The 22282-nt window shown below is 58.1% G+C and overlaps 1 protein-coding gene across 2 annotated transcripts in view; it reads left to right on the forward strand.

Moving 5' to 3' along the window:
• The first annotated feature begins 5043 nt into the window (after positions 1–5043).
• LOC138821254 (nectin-1) overlaps positions 5044–22282 on the forward strand; it is a 70586-nt gene continuing 53347 nt past the window's right edge. The window contains exon 1 of one of the 2 annotated variants that reach the window (XM_070013391.1): positions 5044–5572. In XM_070013391.1, the coding sequence (XP_069869492.1) occupies positions 5494–5572 (79 nt within the window). In that variant the 5' untranslated portion in view covers positions 5044–5493. The remainder of the gene's footprint in view (positions 5573–22282) is intronic. The other variant, XM_070013390.1, reaches the window with a different exon arrangement.

Here is a 22282-nt window from a genome sequence, read left to right on the forward strand (position 1 = left end):
AGGTGGCTCAGTGGTACAGTACTAGCCTTAAGCTGAAGAGCTGAGGGACAGCATCCAGGCCCAGAGTTCAGGCCCCATGACTGGCAAAAAAGAAAAAGAAAAAGAAAAAAGAAAAGACAAGAAAAAGACAACTGAGGCCCAGAAACAGAATGTGATTGGTAGCAAGTAGCACAGGATGTAAGAGAATCAACCAAAATGTATTCCATTCGGTGTCAACCAGGTACCAGGCATGTCCTAGATGTAGCGTATATGAGAGAGAGCAAACCCCACCCCCAACACACCGCCCCTGTCCTTCAAGAGATAAAAGCATCAAGTAGATCAAGCATCACAGGCTTACCAAAATGGTGACAAGAATATGAAGGAAGTCACCAGAGGATACAGAGACAGGCCTGTTCCACTGGGAGGAAGTGACTCATGTTAACTGAACCCTAAAGGAAAAGTAGTTGAACAAAAAGAAGGGGATGAGTGTTGAATCCCGATGGAACAGCTTGGGCGTATAGTAGGCAGGTCTGATGGCTGGAACTTCAGGAAAGTCAAGTGGCTCTTCCTCAAAGCCCTGGAGCAGGGTGACATGAGGCTACAGAAAAATACATATTAATCAGAACTCCCCCAAAATTATGTGTGTGATGGAATTTCTTAGTTTTGATAAATGTACTACATTTATTTACATAAGATATTCTCATTTGGGGAAGCCCAGATGAAGGGTATACAGAAACTCTGTACCTACTTTACAACTCTTTTGGAAATCCATAATTACTTCACAATGAAAAGTGAGGCACCCGTGGCGCACACTTGTAATCTAGCTACTCAGGTGGCTGAGATTTGAGGATCGTGGCCCAAAGCTAGCCTGGGCAGGAAAGTCCATGAAACTCTTATTTCTAATTAACCAGCAGAAAATCAGAAGTGGCGCCATGGCTCAAGATAGGGAGACCCTAATTTACACACACATGTCCTATTGGAAGGAGAGAAGTCAGACTGGATGTGGAGAGACAGAGTCCAGTCAGAACGATGACTAACACTGAAACCATTTTCCCTATACGCCAGGCATTATCCCAAGTGTTTAAAATGCTTAAATCACTTAAATCCTCACAACAACTCCATGAAGTAGGCATTATTATACCACTCCATTTTACAGATGAGAAACCTACCTATGCAAAATTAAGTCATTTGTCCAAGGACAACATAATACTGTGGGCCAGAGCTGGTGTTTAAGAACTCAGTCTCAGGCCCCCTAGCTCCCAGATCCCAGGTATTCAATCAATATATATGGCTTGCCTCTCTCCTCAATGTGCTCTGGCTACCCTGGCCAGAAGGTATTGTAAAGAAGAAGGTGTCAATAGCATAAGCAGGCAATGTCATCAGATGTAAGATATAGATGGGAGGTGGAGCCCGCAGAGCTTGCTTTAGAGTCAGAAGATTGTAGTTAAAGAAGTTACAGAAGAAGTTAAAAAAAAAAAAAGTTAAAGTAGTTAAAGAAGAAAGAAGACACAGAACTGCATTTGGGCTCCTAGCTTAAGAATAAGGATCAGAGTCTATCCTCTTCAAGCTTGGTCCGGTTTTTCTTCCCACCACAGAAGGAAACCTTTCCAGGTGGCTCACAAGCTGGTTGCACCTACCTGACTCTCTCCCACACATTTCCAAAAGGTGAAACAAACCAGACCCCCTGCTCATCCCAGGAAGGTAGAACCTCACCCACCTCCACACCCCTTCCTTGCACAAGTTGGCCTTTCCATCTGGAATTCTCTCTCCTGTCTCCCTTGCTCCAAATCTGATCTATCCTTCAGGGAGAGCATCAACAGTCACCACTGCCAGCTGCATTCCCACTGGCTTAAAGAAAATAACTGCACGGCCATATCATCTTATATGTTTGTTTTCACCTGCTCCATCCGACCCACCCCAGGCTGCCATGCCCCTCCCTCTCCACACATGCCTTCTTTGAAAATCCACTTCAGGGTAGCTGAGCTAAGATCCTCCTCACCTAGGGGTGGGGAGAATGGGAGACTATGAGCAGAGAACTGGCAGGCATTATCACAGCCACAATCACCCCCGCTCAGCTCGGATAAGGTGGCAGGCATAGTCTGAGGCTGAGGCCGTCCAGCCCGGGCCCTGAAGGTACCTGAGAATAATGGCTGCCAAAACTGCATTTGACAAGACAATCCCTAGTTCAGCCACCCCTACCCCAGCAGCTGCCTGGAATGATTCATGGACTTGCAGTAGGCTTGCCTGCTTCTCCAGCTTCCACTCAGGACTAACCATTTGTGAGTCCCCAAGCCACCCCCTCCTCCATTGCTCACCCTCAATGCAGTCTCCTGGGGTTACCCCTCCCACATTTAAACGTCTCATAGATGACGCACTCAGCCCATATTCTGTTCCCACAAGCCTTTCTTGATGTCCAGCTCAGCCCAGGCTAAACTGGGTACTTCCCTGCTACCCACCTAACCCACATCCCCTCCAGTCCACGCTTCCACGTCACACCTGTTTCTATGTCTGTCTCCCTGCGCCAAGGAGGGCTCCCACTGGGCAAGGGTGATGTGGTGGTGGTGTCTGTGTACCCACAGGCTGGGCATGGTGTTTTGGTACAAAGTCCGCCCTGGTTACAAGTGTGAAATGGAAAACGATGCAAATGGGTGAGTGTTCATGTGAGGCTGAATGTGACTACTTCCTAAGATGCAAAGCCCACCGCAGTAGTGGGCAAGTGCTGCCCTCCCAGCCCCCTCCCCCTGCCCCTCTGCCCTCCCAGCCATCTCCCCCTGCCCCTCTGTCCTCCCAGCCCTCTCCCCCTGCCCCTCTGCCTCCCAGCCCTCTCCCCCTGCCCCTCTGCCCTCCCAGACCCCTCCCCCTGCCCCTCTGCCCTCCCAGGCCCCTCCCCCTGCCCCTCTGCCCTCCCAGGCCCCTCCCCCTCCCCCTCTGCCTCCCAGCCCTCTCCCCCTGCCCCTCTGCCCTCCCAGGCCCCCTCCCCCTGCCCCTCTGCCCTCCCAGCCCTCTCCCCCTGCCCCTCTGCCCTCCCAGGCCCCTCCCCCTGTCCCTCTGCCTCCCAGGCCTCTCCCCCTACCCCTCTGCCCTCCCAGCCCTCTCCCCCTGCCCCTCTGCCCTCCCAGCCCTCTCCCCCTACCCCTCTGCCCTCCCAGGCCCCCTCCCCCTGCCTCTCTGCCCTCCCAGGCCCCTCCCCCTGCCCCTCTGCCCTCCCAGGCCTCTCCCCCTACCCCTCTGCCCTCCCAGGCCCCCTCCCCCTGCCCCTCTGCCCTCCTAGCCCTCTCCCCCTGCCCCTCTGCCCTCCCAGGCCTCTCCCCCTGCCCCTCTGCCCTCCCAGCCCCCTCTCCCTGCCCCTCTGCCCTCCCAGGCCTCTCCCCCTGCCCCTCTGCCCTCCCAGTCCTCTCCCCCTGCCTCTCTGCCCTCCCAGGCCCTTCTCCCTGCCCCTCTGCCCTCCCAGCCCCCTCTCCCTGCCCCTCTGCCCTCCCAGCCCTCTCCCCCTGCCCCTCTGCCCTCCCAGGCCCTTCTCCCTGCCCCTCTGCCCTCCCAGCCCTCTCCCCCTGCCCCTCTGCCCTCCCAGCCATCTCCCCCTGCTCCTCTGCCCTCCCAGGCCCCCTCCGCCTGCCCCTCTGCCCCCCCAGGCCCCATCCCAGGCCCCCTGCCCCTGCCCCTCTGCCCTCCCAGCGTCTCCCCCTGCCCCCCCAGGCCCCATCCCAGGCCCCCTGCCCCTGCCCCTCTGCCTCCCGGGCCCCCTACTCCCGTGCCCTGCTCCCCCGGCCATTCTCAGGGTGGATAATTTCCACGTTATAGAGAGCTGTCCCGCCGCGTGCAGGGCTGGGCACAAAGGGCAGAGGCAGCCGCGCCTGCTCGGGTCTGGCGGGAGCCCACGTCCCTCTGCCCGCCCGGGGCGGGGATGCGGACGGGAGGTCGGGGGGAGCGGGCCGGGCGGGCCGGGCGGGCGCACTCGCCCTGGCAGGCCGCCACCCGGATGTGGGGTGGTGGCGAGCGGGACGGGCAGCGAGCCGCCGCCCGCGGGGGACCCGTCCCGGACGGCCGCCGGCGCGGGAATCCCGCACACCGCCGGGGCAGAGGCGCCGGGAAAGGGCGCCCGCGGGTTTCGCGGTCTTTGGGGAAGGTCGGGCGCTTTGGCGGCTGGGGAAGGACCCCCGGGAAGCGGCGGGGACCGCCCGGGAATCCGCGCCCGAAACCCGCGCACCCCGCTCTCCCGGCTAGCGCGCTCCACCGGCTCCTCGGCGGCTTCCGGTTGGCGGGGCGCCGAGCGGCCTCGGCCCGGTGCCGGGGCGAGGGGGCTGCGGCCGCGGGGGTTCTAGTCCCGGCGCCGCCTCGGCCCGGCCCGGCCCGGCCGCCCGCCGCTCCCCCCGGGCCTCCGCGGCCCCGTCCGCGCAATGGGCCCAGGGCTGCCGGCGAGGGCTGCGGGGAGCCCGCGCGGCGCGGACCCGCCCGGCCCCGGCGCGGCCGCCCCGCGCCCCATCTTAACTCCACCCCCGCCGCGCCGCGGCTCCCCGCCGCCGGCCGCTAGGGGTCACTGCCTCCCTTTGTCAGCCGCCGAGCAGGGCCGCCCGCCCCGCGGCCCGCGCCCGGGCCGAAAGGGGACCCCCGAGGGGGCATCTCGGGAGCGGGGGCCGGCGCGGGACCCCGCGGCCTCGCCCGCGTCCGCCTCCGCCGGGAGGGGGGAGGGGGGCGGCGCGGGCGCGCGGGCGGAGGCCGGGCGGCGCGGGGCCGGGCCGGGCGCGCCGGCGCCTGGAGGGGTTAACGCTAACCCCTCCCCCGAGCTGACATCACGGAGCGCGGCTGAGGGGCCGGAGCGCGGCGAGTGAGAGAAAGAGACGGCAGAGCGCGGCGGCGAGTGCGGCTCGCCTCGGAGCCCGGGCAGCTCCACAGCGGCGCGGATCGCCGGCCCCGGGCCGAGCGGCGAAGGCGAAGCCGGCGGCGGGGACGCGCGGCGCACCCGGCTCGCTCTCCTCGTGCTCGGCCGCGCGGTCCAGGCAGCGCGGGCGCCCGGCCGCCGAGCCGCGCGGCGCCGCCTGGGCCCCGAGCCCCTCCGCGCCGCCCGGGCTCGTCCGGCCCGCCACCCTCGGAGCGCGGCCGGCCATGGACGCCGGCGAGTTGGAGCGGAGCGGGCGGGTGTGACCGCGGCGCGGGCTCCGGGCAGCCGGAGGAGGGGGGCGGCGGTGGGTGCCTGTCCGCAGCCCCGCTCTGCGTGGAAGGAGAGGGCGGGGACCGGCGCCGGGAGGAGCCGAGGGGCTGGACTCGAGCAACTCGCGGCGGGCATCTCTGAGGACCCGAGCCCGAGGCGGCCGGGAACCCGACCGCGGCCGCGCCGAGCGCACACCCCGCCCCACCCACCGCACCGCACCGCACCCCGGCCGACGGCCACGGCGGACCCGGGTCCTCCCAGCGCCCGCCGGCCGCCGGCGCTCTCCGTCCTCGTCTCCCCGGCCGGACTCCGGAGCGCGGGGAGCGCCCTCCCGGCCGCCGCTCGCGCCGGACCCCCGGCCCCCGATGGCTCGGATGGGGCTCGCGGGCGCCGCTGGACGCTGGTGGGGACTCGCCCTGGCCGTGACCGCCTTCTTCCTCCCAGGTAAGCCGGCTCGCCTCGGTCTCCCCACCCGGGGCAGGGAGCGGAGGGAGAGCCCGGAAAGTTGGGTCACGGCGTGGGTGCAGGGGGTCGGCGGCGCGGGCGAGGCCCCGGGGGCTCGCGGGCACTTTCTCCATCCACGCCGCCCCGCACGATCCTCGTCGTAGGTAATCGCGTTCTGTTTGTTTAATAACCGGTCCTCAGCCCGAGCAGCAGTTTGGAAACACTGCGCGTTACATAAACGCACGGATAATCACCGTAATCGGCGTCTGGGGTGTGAGACGGCGGCCCCCGGGGGAGGGCGTCAGCCGGGGGGCCGCGGGGCTGTGGGTTCGGGGCTGGGGCGGGCCGCGGCGGAGGGGGCCGCGCGTTCCCTCGTCGACCCCGGGCCCGACGGGGCCCCCTCCCCGCCGCACCGCCCCGCGACCGACGGCGCGCGCGCGCGGAGCTCGCTCCTGCGGCACCCGCGGCTTCTCGCTCGCTCGGCACCTGCGGGTGCTTTCCGGAGCGGGGAAACCGAGGCAGCCGCGGGGGTCGCAGCCTCCTGGCCCTGGGCGGCTCCGCCGTGGAACCCCGCTTCGAACGCGGGGGCTCTCCCCGGAGGAGGCGCTGCAGGCTTCCTGCCAGCCAGGTGGCTGCGTGACCCACTTTCCCGAGGGTGCCCCGCGTGTCTTTTTCCTCGAGGTACCGGCTGCCGGCAGTCGACGGGTTAAGCCGGGGGCCCGACCCCGGGGTGGCGCACGGTGGCCCATTCTGACGGGGAGGGGTGGGGGCGGAGGGGGCCGGCCCGGCCCGGGCATATTGTACTGGGGAATGAACTGGAAAATGCGTTTAGGAGGCAAATCCGACCGAGTCCCCTCGCCTGCGTTTAACCCTTTGTGTCCCTGGGGAAGCAACTGGGCTCCCAGCGGGACACCCGATTGGGGCCCGAGGGGGGCGGGGGAGGAGCCTACAGAGCCCTTTTGGGAAGAAATCGGAGACGACCTCCTGCCCCCAGCAGGGGGGCTTTTAGCCCTTGGCTGGAGCACATGGCCCCCGACTTGGGGTGTCAGAAGGCGGGGGTGGGGGGCTGGAATACAGAGGCTGGTTGCTCCTGGGAAAAGAGTATTAGATAGATAGAGGCTCTGATGCCAAAAATCCATCTGGAAGTTTGTCAGCCAGGGGCCAGCCTGGCTGTCCAGTGTGGCTCTGGTGCCCTCTTGTAAAGCAGGAGCCCGGCCTCCTTCACTCCAGTGCCCCTCCTCCTGCCCACCGGGCACCTTGAAGTCTCCCACAGGGGTAGATGCCAGGAAAGCAGGTATGCACCCACCCCACTGCCTGGGGTGCTGCCTTACTCGGTGTCCCAAGGGAGACTCTAAGGCGCCCAGGTGCCACTGCCCAGCAGGTAGGGGCCTGGGCTTGCTGGGCGTGAGAGGCCTTGGTCTCACACCAGACAGCCTGAGCCTGAGGTTAAACTCCGATTCCAGGACTTGCCTGACCCTGGGGTTTGGGCTGCTCAGCACCTTTTAAATGTGTGTGTCCACCTCCAGAACCCAGAGAAAGGAGAGCTTGCCCCAGAGTCCTGGCGGTCTCCAGCACACTAGGGGTTAACCTAATCCTGGGATGGATAAAGGATTGGAGGGCTTGCACTGAGGAGCTCTCCTCATTCTCTCCATTTGTCACTCTCTTTCCCCAGCTTTCTGTGGAAAGGTGATGAATTCTTTGGGGGCTGGAGGGGAGGTTCACCTGGCTCTAGGTGGTTGCTCCTTCCACCAAAAATCCAAATGAGCAGCAGGATGCCCAGAACAGAACTATAGCTGAGACAGTTCTTAATAAGTGCTCTTCCGTTGATTGTGATTGATGAACGGCAGCCACGGAAGCAGCCCAAGTTCCTGGGCTCTCTGGAGCTCCTGGACCCAGTCAATGTCTTCTGTATGCCTCTGCTTGCTTTCTCTGGGGTCCTCGGTGAAGGGAGCAGGCAGAAATGGCTGCATCCAATCTGATGAAGAAGGCAGAGAGGTCTGGAAGTTGCCAGCCTACCTCCACTCCCCACCCCACCCCCATCTCCTGCTGGGTCTTGCTTCCCTCTAGGGAATCACCAGTCTGGTGCGCTTTTCTGGGTTCTCTCGAGCCGTGGCAGGGAGAGTCAGGGGGTTGGGGAGGGAGGAGACCCCCACCGTGTGTATCATGGCCCCTGACTTTAGAACACTCTGATCCGGCTACTGAAGTGACCTCAGAAGTATATTCCTCATACAGGCAGGGTGGGAAGGCCGGAGCCTCTCTTTGTTTCCTGAGATTACAGATGTGGCTCCTTCCTGGGCTTTTACTTGAGGGTCAAGGAGCCCATAGAGGTGGAGACAGAGAACCTGCCTAAGGAGGAAGAGTCCCACCCACACCACACCCTTCCTAATTAGCTTCCCCACACCTTTTGTCTGGTAAGAGAACACACACCCTAGGTGTCATGTATGCCAGGCGAAGACCTGTCAGCCTAGAGCCTCATAGCCTACCCTCTCCACAGCCTGTGCTCAGCTTGCTCTCGTGGTGGTCTGGTGGCTGGTGGGTTCTTTTCATCTCTCTCTCTGTTTTCACAAGGAAACCAAGGTGTGCTAGGGATTATGGGTCAGAGCATTGTGGCTGGGCTGGAGGCTGTGATCTGTGTACACCGGGTTGTCTCCTTGCCTGCAGCACTGTGGTGAGTGTCTCTCAGCATCACAGTGAAGACTGAAGGAGAAAGAGACACTACAGAGCCTGCACCCAGCTGCCCTGACTGCCTGGCCTAGGAAGTCGGGAGTGTGTAAGACACGTAGTCCCTGGCTGCTGATGTTCCCCAAGGAGTGTTACCAGTTCCTTCTTCCAGCATTGGCTTTGTACGGTGAATCTACCTGGGCCGCTGCCTGAGCTGCCTGACCTGTGGCAAGGCCAGAAGTGTGCTACCAGCACGGTCATGCTGGCCAGAATCCTGACAGATGAACCAGTGGGCCAGGCTGGAGGGGCAGAGGGTGGGCTCCACTTGCTGTAATCTATGATGCCGCCATTGTTTAGAAGCTGACTAATGCTTATTGTTCAGCACAAATAGAAAATACCCCAGGGAGGTGTGAATGTGTCTTCGCTTTTCCTGATGGTATCTTTCCTGGTTAACCTGGCAAACTGAGCGCCTCCTACCTGAGACCAGGGCACATGGAAAGGTGCCTGTGCCTTCACCTGGTGGGATATTTTTTGTTTTTGACTTTGAACATTAGCCAGCTCGCCAGCTGGGAATGGATGCTCGCCAGTTGCGGAACCTCGCCGCTCACGCATCTGACAGCCTCACCTCTGATCTAGTGTGAGCAAATGCACACACGGGAGCAGGGCTTTGTGTGTTTTTGCTGGTGATCTACAGCACACTGCTGCAAGTGATGATCAGTAGGGCAGGATTAGGAGGTGTGCATGTTCTTCTGTGGGTTGCCACCGTCTGGGGCCAATATATAACATCAAATGACTGTTCACACATGACTGATTGCTGCTGGTTCTGAGCCTTGATAATGCCTGGTCTGTGTCAGAGTGCCAGTGAGGATGACTTTGAGAGGAGACCCAGAATCTGCCCTTGGTTTGCTCCTTCCAAGACAGGCTGCCAGGTCTAGGCCCTGGAGGTGGGAGTAGGGCTGGGGGGGAGGGGGGGAGGGAGGGGGCAGGGTAGTAAGGCTGGCTGCAGCTTCTGTTTCTGCTCTGCCCTTGGTTTTCAGCCTGGCCTCTGCATCCTTGCAGGGAGGTTTCTGAGTCCTTGACAACACCTGGAGAGACTTGCTTCTTCTGTCACCCTTCCTGGGGCCCGCCAAGCAATGCTGGAACTTGGAGCTAACTGCTGCCTGGCCTGCCCCACGGGCTGTCAGGAACCCTACGTGCCTGGGAAGGGCTGAGGGAGATTGGTCTGCAGCTCCTAATTTGGCATCTTTGCTTCCTGCACGGCTACTTGGAAAAAAGCAATCACAGGGGGCATACTCTGGACTTGCTGGAGCTGGGAGCTTTGGCCTTCCACATGGAGCCCTGCAGGGCCATATGGGTGCCCAGGTTGACAACATGCACTTGTCTAGAAGCATCCTGGGCTTGCATAGAAGGTGGCAGCCCACTTGCTAGGAAAGGAAGTAGAAATGAGGAACCAAGAGGAGAGAGACAGAAGTCCCAGGTGCCCAGCACTCTGTGCCCAAAGCCAACTGGGAACTGTCCCTCGCCCCCCTCCCCCCCCCCAGGCTGCCCTCACCCCTCTGTAGAGGCCAGTTCGCAGAGCCTGCAGCAGATGCTCTGGCTGGGCAGGAGGTAACATAAGATCTGAGCTGGGATCACCTTGCAGAGGGAATGCCCTGAGGGGAGATAACACCCTTCTTCCAGTTAACCCTTTCTCTGCACTCCCTGTGTTGTTTGGAGCTGGGAGAGAAGGAAAGAGAAGAGACTGGACGAAAGCCTTGTGGCATAGAAAGGCTTTCTGGATGGTGGATTGTAGTATCTTCAGGACCATGGGTAACCCCAGGTTTATCCTGAGCAGGGGCTGGTGGAAGAAATAAGTGTATATTCTTGGAGGTGCCTGGACGCTGTGCCATTCATGGTCTCCTGGTGGGGTGCGGGGGGGGGGGGATGAGAAGCAGATAGCTCAATCTTCTCTGTGCAGTCTGGCAGCCCAGAATCACTGCAGAGTAAGGCCTGCTGGACTGTGTTGGAATCCCAGTTGGACTGATGGCTTAGATGAATGCTTTAAGGGTCTCTGTTTTCCCATCTGTACAATAGGTTTCTATTAATACGGATTTCCAAAGAAGCCCAAATGGGATTGAGAAGGATAAATGAGAGGTGCTTAGCACATAGCCAGGCATGTTTTAAATGTTTGGTAAAGCAACTTCCAGCCCTATGCCTTCCAGTCTGCTTCTCGGCCAGCGCCACCTTCATGTTCTTGAGAAAGATCCACTTAGCTGCCTGCTCACTGCCAGCTCACTTCTCTTGCCTCCAGCCCAGCACTGCTCAGGGAGTGTGTCCCTGCTTCCACTTGGAAAGGATGGCAAAGCCACTGGGGACCAGCAGGGGCCAGTGCAGGGACTCAGGTGGCCTGGCTGGCCCCAGCACCTGGCAGGCCCGCCCTTTGGTGGTCGAATACAACACAGGCAGCAGGTGCTGGGCGGCCTTTGTTCTGCAGTGTGTGGCCCAGGGCTCTCCTACGCCTGCCTCGCTCCCTGGCTGCAGCCCAGCTGGGGCACCATTGCCCATCTGGAGTATTCACTGGCAGCAGCCCGGGGCTGGCAAGGAGGACCTGGGTCTTCTCCCAGCCTTCCTTCAGACTTCCACATTTGAGGGAAGTGTGGGCTGCAAGACCCTCTCTCCAGGAGTCTGCTGCCCAGGTAAGATGGTATCCTCCAGGTAGATAGAGAACCAGTGCTGGCCACCTCTTTCTTTTCTTGTCTTCTGTTACTGTGACAGCTTGAGACTTTTCTGCAACATTGTAATAAGCAACAATGTCTGCAGTGCTCCAAAGTCCAGACGTTTCAACTCCTCATCTCACTTCCCTTCCCCTGGAATGGCTTGCTATTGTTTCTATTTCACAGATGAAGGAAATGTTTGGGAAGTAGCTGTCTGTCTCATGCCACTGACCAGTTTTTGCAGGTCCAGTAGATCAGGAAGAGGAGGTTAGCTAGGACCAGCCAGAGACTGAGCCAGACTAGCCAAAAGCGCATCTATGGGGTGACTTAGCTCCCCTCTTCCCTGCCCAGGGAACCAGGGCTTCCTGGGGAAGTGGGGGGGAGGGGTGAGTTGAGAGTGTATGTCACCTGAAGCTGACCTCAGATCTCAGATTGGCACAGAAAATGCCAGGACTGGATGACTGAGGAGCAGGGGAGAGGTGTTGTGCAGGCCCTGGCATATCCCCTCCTGGGGATGTAGGCTGAGACCTGGGTAGGGCCCCAAGGTATTTGCATGGAGCCCTAGGACACAGGCTGGCACAGGGTGTGGGCCTGGCTTGGGACAGAGAGTGGGGGCTCGGAAAGTGTCACGGACTAGATCAGCAGCCCAGGCAGGGGAAGGGAGGCGTACAAAGGGATGGGGTTTGGCCAACAGCATCAGATTCCTCTCCCTGGCCACAGCACCCCCTTTGTCTGTGTAGGTCCCAGTGTCATTTCCAGTTTATGAGGAGTCTCATTACCATGCCACAGACAATAAAACCCTCCCGACCACTCTGTCCCGAATCTCATTAGCGGACATTAGTTTCGCTGGCTTGTGGCTCCTTTGGGACACAGCTGCAGAAGTGGCCCCAGCAGCACAACTGGCCCTGGGCCCTGGGCCCAGCCAAGAGACTGAGTTCCGCCCTGTGGGTTTAAATGGAGTCCTCTCCTCCAAAGCCCACGTGCGTCTCCCTCCACCTACGCAACTGTCACTTCTTCCCTTGCTTCTGGTGTAGGGGACACAGCTCCCCTGGGGGCTGCTCCAAGACTGTGCCTTCTCTGAGATGCTAGCTATGAAACTCCCAACATCATTATTCCGTGCAAGAGGGCTTCTGGGGACAGGGACAGCACCCATCCCACGTGCAGCTGCAGCAAAGATGGAGTCTGGAGTCCTTTTGGTGGCCTTAGCTTGAATCTTGGCCTGTCTTTCCATCCAAGAGGTGTGGGTGGGGACTTGGAGCCTCGGGGGCAAAGCATTCTACCCACCTGTAACTAAAGAGGTTTCCTAGTAGCCTTGGCCAGGGCTTCCTAGCCTGGTGTCCTCCCTCAAATGGAGTATCTAGTCCAGAATCACTGGGGTGAGGCCTTAGATTCTATCTTGGGCCGCTTCCCACCAGAGGTTCCAGTGCCTGCTAATTGGCCACCTGCCTGTATCCCTTCCCTTTCTACCTCATCCTTCTTCCCTACAGTGGAACATACCAGAATACCAAGACTCTTAACAAACACGCCCCCTCCCAGTTCCTCAGGTAGGCAGGGGACAAAATGGGCCAGGCCTAGAGGCCTGGTCTGGCACACCCAGCTCCGGTCTGTTCCTGCAAAGGAGAGGGGCCATGCCAGTCCAGCCCACGTGTTGGCAGGTTGAGCTGATGTCCCCGCCAGATGAGTCAGTGGAGATGGCAGTGAGAATCTCTTTGAGCAGATTGCATGGAGAAAAGGGGGCTGGAGGCCTTTGTTGCCCTGGGCATCCAGGTCAGGCCCTCTGTGGTCCCATCCCCATAGGATTTGCTAGGTGGCTGTTACTCCTGACCCCGAGGCATACCCCAGGTGTCTCCCTCATCCTGGTGTCTACAGGCAAATGCGGTCAGTTGCTGAGACAAGAATGTTGAGAAGGTGCCCCAGGGACAGGCCATCCCTTGGTCATTCCACTTGATTGCCACTGGAGGGGACACTGGTGATAACATTACTGTTGGCAGGGCTTATATTTTGCCCCAACTCTTGGCTCCAGTGTGCCAGGTAAATATACCTGAGGATATCACAGGCCCAGACCATGTGACAGGAGGGAATGTGTCCCTCCCTGGCTCTGGCATCCTTCCCATCCCTGCGTTCATGCCTAGTGCTTTCCCACCACCCTGCCTTTGCTTCCCATAAATACTAAATCTAAATGCTGAGGTCAAGAGCCACTCTATCAGGAAGACTGCATGAACCGCCCCACCCCAGCTGAGGATAACCCCTTTCATCTCAAAACCCTTGCACATCTCTCCCCATGCCACCCCATGTGACACTAATTACTGTCCACCTTGCTGAATAGTTATTTGAGCCTGGGTTGTATCTTCTCCACAAGACATAAATCCTTGGCTGATGGGGCTTGGTTCCCAGCAGTGAGTGCTGCCTAGATAGATGGTGGTTTCTGTGGACCATGGGTGATGGCGGTAGTGGTGATGAAAGCATTTTTATTGAGAGTTCATAGGTGCCAGACACTCCTGGAAGCAGCTTAGCCAGCACCAGTGGCCCACATCTGTAATACTGCATAGTAAGGAGGCTGAAATCTGAGGACTGAGGTTCAAAGACAGCCTGGGCAGAAAATCTCTGTGACTCTGTGAACCAGCAAAAAGCAGGAAGTGGACATGTGGTTCAAGTGGTAGAACATCAGCCTTGATTGAAAAAGCTAAGCAAGAACGCAAGGCCCTAAGCCGGGCGCCTGTGGCTCATGCCTGTCATCCTAGCTGAGAAAGATCTCAGGAGATCTCAGATCTGAGGAGGCTGAGAGATCTGAGGATCACAGTTCAAAGCCAGCCCGGGCAGGAAAGTCCATGAGACTTTTATCTCCAATAAACAACTAGAAAACCGGAAGTGGTGCTGTGGCTCAGGTGGTAGAGCACTCACCTTGAGCTGAAGAGCACAGGGACAGCACCCAAGCCCAGAGTTCAAGCCCCACAACCAACAAAAGAAAAAAAAAAAAGAACACAAGGCCCTGAGTTCAAGTCCCAGTAGCAGCGTGTGTGCTACAGTTCACGTGGAAGGTACTTCTATCTTCCACACTTTTGCATGTTGGACAATAAGGCCCACACAGACATTAGGCCATTTGCCTGTGGTCACTCCAATATTCAGTGGCAGAGCCAGGATGCAGGACTAGAAAATCAGCCTTAATCCATGCTAAGCCTCCTCTCTTCAGAGGCAGGTAGGTGCTGGAGGAGGCAACCTGCTAGTCTGGACTGCTCACAGACCTTGCCTGCGGAACTGTGCTTCCCGTGGCACCTCATTACTTTTACACATGGGTCTGTGATGGTCCCGGAGCAGCTGTGCAGCAGTGACACCGTTGGAGCATTTGGGCAAGTTACAAAGGCTACGTTTTCCCAGGGTCTTGGTGGCATTACCATTAGATTGTCTCTGGCTTTCTTGGAAGTGTTAGAAGTCCAGCTGCTGTGTTCCTGGTACATCCTGTTGCCATCCCTGTTGGGCCTGGTGTGGCTGTGCCAGGGTGGGACGTCTGGGTGTGATTGCTCCCTCATCCTTGTCTGTGTCTCACTGATGCATTGCAGGGCTCCCACGCTGTATGAAGCAAGTATGATGACCCTTGCCAGAGAGACTGCCTGCTCTGTCCCCAGGCCATAGCAGATTCCCATTCTGACCCCAGATCCCCGGTGGTGCATCCAGTGTTTAGCAATCTGGTCCTATACCATAGCTCATCTCAATCTTCTGGAAGGTTTTTTTTGTCTCTCTTGCATTCTCCCAAAAGATGGCAAGAGAAGGGGCCCCTCCCTGGGGGGGAGGGGAGGGGAGGATTTAGGGTGTTCACCTGCATGGGTAGCTTTGATCTCCTGGGATGAAAGGTCTGGTGCTTCCTCTGCCCCAGGCAACCTAGGGACAGGAGCTGGGGTTGAAACAGTGAATCCTGGGCCAGGCCCTCATGGTGAGGTGAAGAAAATTCCCAGCAGAGACCAAAGGAGCAGAAAAACCAGAGCCCTTTCCTGGCATGGTGACTAAAGACTAAGCATTGACATCAGTCACCTCAGGCCAAAGCTCCTCCTGGCACCCCTGGCCCAGCCCGTCACCCCAGGGGCTCAAGCCTCATAGACTCCCTCCTTAATTAGGAAGGTAACAGGGCTGCAGAAGAGTCATCTGATCGGTTTCAATGCCAAGGAGAAATTCCTCCTGGACCTTCTGCTGTTCCTGATTATCCATGCTCCGTTAGCTTGAATTACCACGCAGCCCCATGGCCCAGACACCAGCCAAGCCATGCCTAGGTTCCTGGGGCTGGGATCTGCCCTGGACCCACAAAGTATTTGGAAGCCCTATGAGGAAAGTGGGCTTAGGGCCTGCCTGAGTCTCTGCAAACCCACGGATCACTCATCCAACACAAAGGAAGCCCCTGCCTGGGGGCTTCAGAGTGTGGCTCTGCTCTGAGGCCCAGTGGCTTTTATGACCCCTTTCCCTCCCTGGCTGGGTCTCCTTGGGGGCTAGAGTGCATGCCACACACATTCTGCAGCAGCCCCCAGGTCTCAGTTAGAGCAAAGGCAGAGACATGCATCTCCCCGAGTGTAAATAAATAAGATAGGAGCAGAGCCACCACATTGCACAGGATGATTTTATTACTGTGGCCCACCTCCCCGCCCCCAAACTATCTCCATCTCATTGGCCTAGATTGCTGCATCTCTCAGAATGATGGATGGGGGCCCCTTACCCTTCCCAGGCAGGGTGGCCAGCCCCGCTACTACTACGAGGCACTTCCTCCCAGCCCCTTCCCAGATTTATTCTGTGTTTATGGTACCCAGAGTGTCAGCAGGGTCCCAGGCCAGCTGAGCACTCTGATTATCTCTGCTGACTTGATGGATGGGCCTCTGGGGGAACTTAGGTGACAGCACCCTTCCCAGCCCTCCCCCCTCCCCGAGGCAGATAATGGGTCTGGGTGAGTACTGAAAGGGAGGCAGCCACAGCCCATGGAGTCCACCTCCCCCTGGCTTGGGGCTGCTGCAGCAAGGATAGCTGGGAAGGGTCTCCATGACCTCTCCCCCCCTGCACCTCCCCCCCCCCCCGCAACCTCTGCTTGTATGCACCCTTCTCAGGCAAGAATTGTCTCCTGATTACTCTCCCCGCCCCCTGTCATCCCATCACCCATCCCTGCTGCCCTGTGTGCATGTTCACACTACAATGATCATCTGTGTGCTTTATGTGATTCTTTGTAAGTGTTTTTATGTCCTCTGTGTGTATGAGGGAGCTGTATAGCCGTGCGGGGTATGTGCGCACATGGGGTCACATGCTGTGTGTGTGCGTGCATGCATGTACCTCGCTCCTGTGAGACCGGTTGCCATCTTCACGGGGCTGAAGGTCTCCCCCAGCCCCTGGTGCAGGGCAGGGCCTGGGTACAGGGGTGAAGTGGGCAAGTGATCAAAGATGCTGATTTCCAAGGCTGTTCCTGTGCTGCCCCCAGCTGCCAGTTAGAGGCTGGGTGCAGGTCAGTTTGATAATTGCTTTGTATATAAGATCATAAACAACTGATCTATTTTTCTTCTTGAAATTCACTGAAGCCACTGGCTATGCGGGGGCCAAATGGTCTCCGTGTTTTGTGAGTGCGTCGGTGTGTGGCTCGTGTCTTATCTCCTCAGGCTTCCACTCTCTTAACTGGAACTGGGTGGGAGACCTTAGGGGCTTACCCGGGGTAACTGCCTGATGGGTAATGGAGGGTCACCCTTAGCCACAGCTGGCCCAGGGCCCGAGTTTAGGAAAGGAGGGTTCAGTCTCCAGGAGGAGAAGTCCTCCCAGCAGCCTGTGACCCTGAATGCTGTGTGGGGATCCCTCACCAGGGTGGTCAGCACAGGAGGGTACATTCTGTCAGCACCATGTGCCAGGCTCGGAGGTGGGCGCTGAGGATACCAAGCAGCAAACATAATGTGCCAGCTCGCATTGGGTGACATCTGACCTCTGACGTCATGCACAGCGGATGGCCTGAGGGACCAGCTCCTTCGGGCAGGAGTGCCCTGAGCACAGAGGCTGGCCAGCCACTGTAGACAAAGCTGTGAGGCCTGGTGGTCATGGCAGACGCGGTGTGTGTGGACCTGAAAGGCAGCTGGGTTAGGCTGTCACTGTGTTGTTTTTCACCCTCCAAGCCCCCCAGTTCCCAGCAGGGCCCACACCTGAAGGTACCTCCCAGCCCTACAGGTGAGAGCAAAGTGCTGGGTCCACTTGGGGAAGGAAATCAAATCATGGAATGTGCTCTTCATGCCCTGAAACCTCTTGACCACATCCCTGCCAGACGGCCAGTGCTCCAGCTTCATCATGACTCTTGGTCACGGCGAGCTTGCCGCCCCCTGGAAGCCCTCCGCACGGACAGCCCCAACTGGCCCCTGGCACGGAGTCCACCAGACCTATGTCGCTGCGCTCTGCCTGCCAGTGCCCTCTCTGCCCCTTAGAATGACATGGAGCACATCCAACTCCACTGGCCACGGCCTCCAGGACCAGGCCACTCCCTGGGCCACAGCTTCCCCTCTCCCGCCGGCTCTGTCACCCAGGGTCACGTGCCTTGCCATCTGGTTGCTATCCTGGGGACTAAGTTGTCGAGTTCCCCAGCAACAAGAATGGTCCCCAAAATTGAACCCTGTGCTCCAGAAGAGGCCTGAGCCGCTGGAGATTGGGGACTGCGTCCCCCACACCAGCCACAGTTGTCTGGGGTCCAAGAGGAGGCAGAGTATACAGCTGGCCAGTACCCTCCTTCCTCACCCATCTTTCCCACCCCTCACCCCTTCCCACCTCTGTTTTCTTTTGGATTAACAGTAAATTGTGGTGAAAGATCTGCTTATCGCCAGTGGGAATTAAGGAATTAAGTTGGTGATGGGGAGAGAAGGGACAGGAGCTAGCATATGCAGAGGATCAGCATACAGTGGAGTGGGGGCAGGGAAGAGCAGGAGATGGCGGAGCTGTGGGACCCTCTGTCTGCATCAGTGACCTGGGCCGGAACTCCCAGCCGTCTGTCCCCTCAAGGGGACTAATTGCAGACCACTTGGGAATGGATTTGGTGATGGTACGGGGAGGCGTGTCACAAAGGTGCTGGAAGCATGATCTCCCAGCAGCCTCTCGTGTCACCTGCGGTGCTTCATGACCCGGTGAGGCAGCTTGGTGCCTTGTCCCTGAGGGGCCAGCCCCAACATGTGTGGGTGGGGCGCTCTGCTCTTCGGATGCAGAGGCAGATGCTGCACACTCAGAAATACGGGGCCCTCACCCCACAGATAGTTCCAGGAAGACCGCCAGGCAGGCCCTGCTGCCCCTCTGAAGGGTTCCTCACCAGAGGGGCCTCCTAGCCACCAGCCTCCTGGCTTCCCATGGAGGTCAGAGCTTTTCTGAGTTTGCCTTCCTGAGCGCCGGGTGAGGGGGCTGCTCAGGATCGGCCCCCGTCCAGCGTCTCATTTCCCCCAAAGCCTGGACGCTCCGTTTGGGGCTTGCCTTGCCACCTCTCTGGTGTCTGACCCCTACGTCGGGGGATTGAGGGCTGTCCCCCAAGACCTGGCCTAACTGCCTCCCTCCCCACATCCCTTCACATGGTGCAGGCCAAGGCTGGGCAGAGAGGTTAAAAAATGAAGAGACCTCCCATGCTAGGTCACGGCCCCTCCCGGGTCACCCCAACCAGCTCAGTCCTGGGAGTAGGGGTGGTTTAGTAAGTAGCAGCCAGCACCAGGGCACAGGAGATAAGAGCAGGCCCAGAGGTGGCCTGAGGAAGGCCTGTCAGCACGGAGGATGCAGGAAGCCAAAATCAGGCCCAGAAGTCCTGGAGTCTAGCTAGTTAATCATTAGTAATTCTGGTTAATTAATCATCAGCTGGTTTGTTCTCCCAATTTCAGTCCCCTGCCCTCAGCCCAGGAAGTCTTTCTAGACTAGTTCAGGAGGGGGGAGGGGGAGCACAGCTCTGCTCTGGGCTGACCAGGCAAGAGCAGGATCCTCTGACCCTCCCCCCCTCCACCCCCCAGCTGGTTTCTGGTCTCCACTGCTGGTTTATAATCTCCCAGAGAGATTAGTGGCCTGCCCTCCCCCATGGGCTGTTTGGATGCCCCTAATAGTTCCTGCTGGAAAGACAGTCCCCCCACTCCCACCAGGGCCACCCAGAGAGGGGCTCCAGGTACCCTGTGAGCGGCGGCCCCTGCCCCCATTGACTCCTGGCTGAGGGTCCTGTCTGTGGGTCATGCAGTATCATGGAGTCACCCGGGAGTCATGCTTTCCTAACCCTTCAGGGGATGTCAGTGAGTCAGTAGGTGGTGTTTGTTTGGACCTGTACTGGAGATGAGGTTCTAGGCCTTGCTTCCCTGTGATCCTGCAGAGTGGCGGAGGGGGGGAGTCTTCATGGGCCGTCCCTGTCTGGCCTCTGGCTTGGGACCCTGGGAGCCATCTCATCCTGCAGCCTCCTGCTTAGTTACCTTGAGCTGCTTTTGTGGTCAGGAGAGCAGGGAAGGAGGAGAAAGGGGCCAGGACGGAAGCAAGGGAGCAGGCACCCCCCCCCCCAGCTGCCCTAATCCTGGGCCTCCACTGGGCCGGGTATTTTCATGGTGGTGGTCTGTCTGCTGGACAGGTGTGCTCCGGGCCTTGGCTCCTGCTGATGACCAAATCCAACACACCCCCATGCGAGTCTCCAGGTCCCAGAGTACCTCCCCTTCCGTCTTGTACTTCACACTTCTTGTCATCCTCAACCTGAGACCCTCAGCTCCTTGAAAGATGACCTGAAAACCTCTGCTGACCCCTGCTCAGTACTGGTACACAGTAGGTGCCTCATAAGTGTATATTAGGGTCCAGGCATCATCGGCTGGCTTCTCAGCTCCAGTAATCCAGGTTTTCCTCACCCGAGCCCCTCTTTCTGTGTGGTTCTTGGCACCCTGCCTCTCCCCGAAGCCAGGATGGAGTGGCTCTGTTTTCCCTCACACCTCCTTGCCCACCTCGTTTAGTTCACAGCAAACAAAATCATCTTTGCTCCGTTTGCCGAACATTTGCTACATTTGAGGATGCTCTGTGGTTGTGTGTGTGAAGTCGTGTGCGGCTGTGCGGCTTCGCAGGCCGAGGTGAGTGATGGCGTGTTGCTATATGTGGAGTGTTTGCGTCAGAAATTATGCAGCCATGCCAGAATGCGTCTTGAGCTCTTCTCTTCCATAATTGCTCTGCAATCCAGACTCCACTCAAGTGAGCTGATCCCTTCCGCAAGACATGACCTTTCATCCCACCACAACCATCTTCCTTCTGTCCTCTGTGTTTGGAGGGCCCTACGTCACTGTCTGGCAAACTCTTACTCATCCTTCAAAGCCCAGAGAGATCTTACCTCCTCTGAGACATGCCCTTCCTTCTCGAATCCCTCTCCCCAAATTCATGATTTCTTCCCTCTGTTGTCACAGATCTTCAAACATCATCCCACCATCCCATCTCTGGTCATGTGCTTACCTTATTTATCCTGTGTTCTTGAGCTCAGGGACTATATTCAGTGCAAAGGTGTGTTTATAATTCCTACTTGCAGACACTTGATGGAGTCTTACTACATGTTAATTAAATAAATGAGGATAAATTGCTCATTTTAGTTTCCAAAGCATTTTCTTTGTACTGTGTTAAAAGTGCATTTGTGCGTAATGACTTTGCTTAACCTTTCTGCTCTGGTCCGTGCTTCTGTGCATGTAGATGTGTACACACAAACAGCAGGGCTCTTACATGTGATGGGACATCTGTATGCGCATGTGTGTATGTCTATTTCTGCGCTCTGCAAATCTAAGGATGCATACCCCCCGATGCTGCACCCCCAAGCCAACATTTCCTCAACCTCCACATCCCCCATCTTTGAGAATTGAAGGGGCAAGGGTAGGAATGCCCAGTGGTGAGCCCCTCTTCCTGGGCTACCTTCCATTCTGGGGTAACCAAGGGTGTGCAGGCTGGGTTGGGGGGCAGGGTGGGGCACAGAGCCCTCCATGGCCTAGTCAGATCACTCCCTCCTTTCCTATCCATCTCTGCCCTGTTTAATTGGAATTTGGCTAGTGGAGACCATCTGTTCTATTCCGTCCTGTTTCCATGGCAACCAAGTGGCTTGAGACTGAGGTTTGTGGTGAGAGAAGTAGCCTGAGGGATGCTGGGAAAAAAAAAACCTGCTAGGTCCTCCTCTTCAGCCCCATCCACCTCCACCTCTCCCCTCCTCTCTGCCCTGCCCTCACCCCACATCCTGAATGAAGGAACCTGCTCCCCGACCCGAGGAGTTCCCCTGTGCCACCCACCCCAGCCCCCTCTGCCACCTGCCCTGCTCTTTCCCAGGCTCTTTCTTGCCTTCCCACACACGTGGCTCCCCCTCCCTTCCTCTCTCTACTTCCATTCATAAGTACTTTCTACTCTGGAGGCTGGGGCTCCAGCTGATGCTGCTTGCCCCACCCCTGGGAGGGATGGGAGATGGGGGTGGCCTGGGGCAGGATGAAACCTGCAGTGTTCCTGTACTGCTGCACCTGGGTTGCTCCTACCTCTACCAATTGCTGCCTACCCAGGTTTCTCCCTGCCCCCCTCCCCCCCTTGGAAAGTTTCTCTTGCAAGTCAGTATATCCACATGGCCTCCTCCAGGGCCCGCAGGGAACAAGGACTTAGGAACAAGACTCCCAGGGGCCTTCCTGGGAAAGCGAGTGGTCCCTCACAGCCCTCCTTCAGCCACCCAGGACCCCACAGGAATGGCCCTCTTTAGCAGTCCTAGTTTCCTCCAAGCCTTTCCTTCCCCTTTCAAGGCACCAGCAAGGGCCCAGGAACACTGTGTGGCAGCTTGAAGCCCAGAGACCCTGGACTCCAGGAGCTCAGGCAGCCTACAGTACTGCTGGGACGAGAGGGAACACTTTCCTCTTCTCTTTGCATGATGTCATTTTGCTGCCCTAATTTCCCCATCTATGACAGAGCTTCCCCATGCCTGCTAGATTATCAGGGGACTTGCCTGTCTTCAAAAGGAAGCTGTGTGGCTTATCAGGTGACCTGCCTGTCACTCCGGTTGGAGTTGTCATGGGCTTCAGGGATGCTTCTTGTAGGTGGGGTCCCAAGACCTCTCCAGTGCCCACCCCTTGCAGAATCAGTGCTAGGCGGGGAAGTGAGGGAGAAGATTGAGGACTTATGGCTGATCTAAGGACCCCTCATTTGTAGCTTTGCAGAGATCTGGTAGCCCCTACTACCCATTCTTCTCACCCACTTTTTTTTTTTTCTAACTGAGATACAATTCATGTGCATGGAATTCACCCCTTCGAAGCTTTCAATCAGTGGCCTTTAATAATGTTCATGGAGTTCTGTGCCTGCACCACACCATGTCACTGGCACTACCTTCCCTGATAACCATCAGTCCATATTCTGTCTATTCTGGACGTAC

The sequence above is a fragment of the Dipodomys merriami genome, unplaced genomic scaffold, assembly GCF_024711535.1.
Source record: "Dipodomys merriami isolate MVZ:Mamm:240054 unplaced genomic scaffold, mDipMer1.0.p SCAF_900, whole genome shotgun sequence".
In the NCBI taxonomy this organism is placed as follows: domain Eukaryota; kingdom Metazoa; phylum Chordata; class Mammalia; order Rodentia; family Heteromyidae; genus Dipodomys; species Dipodomys merriami.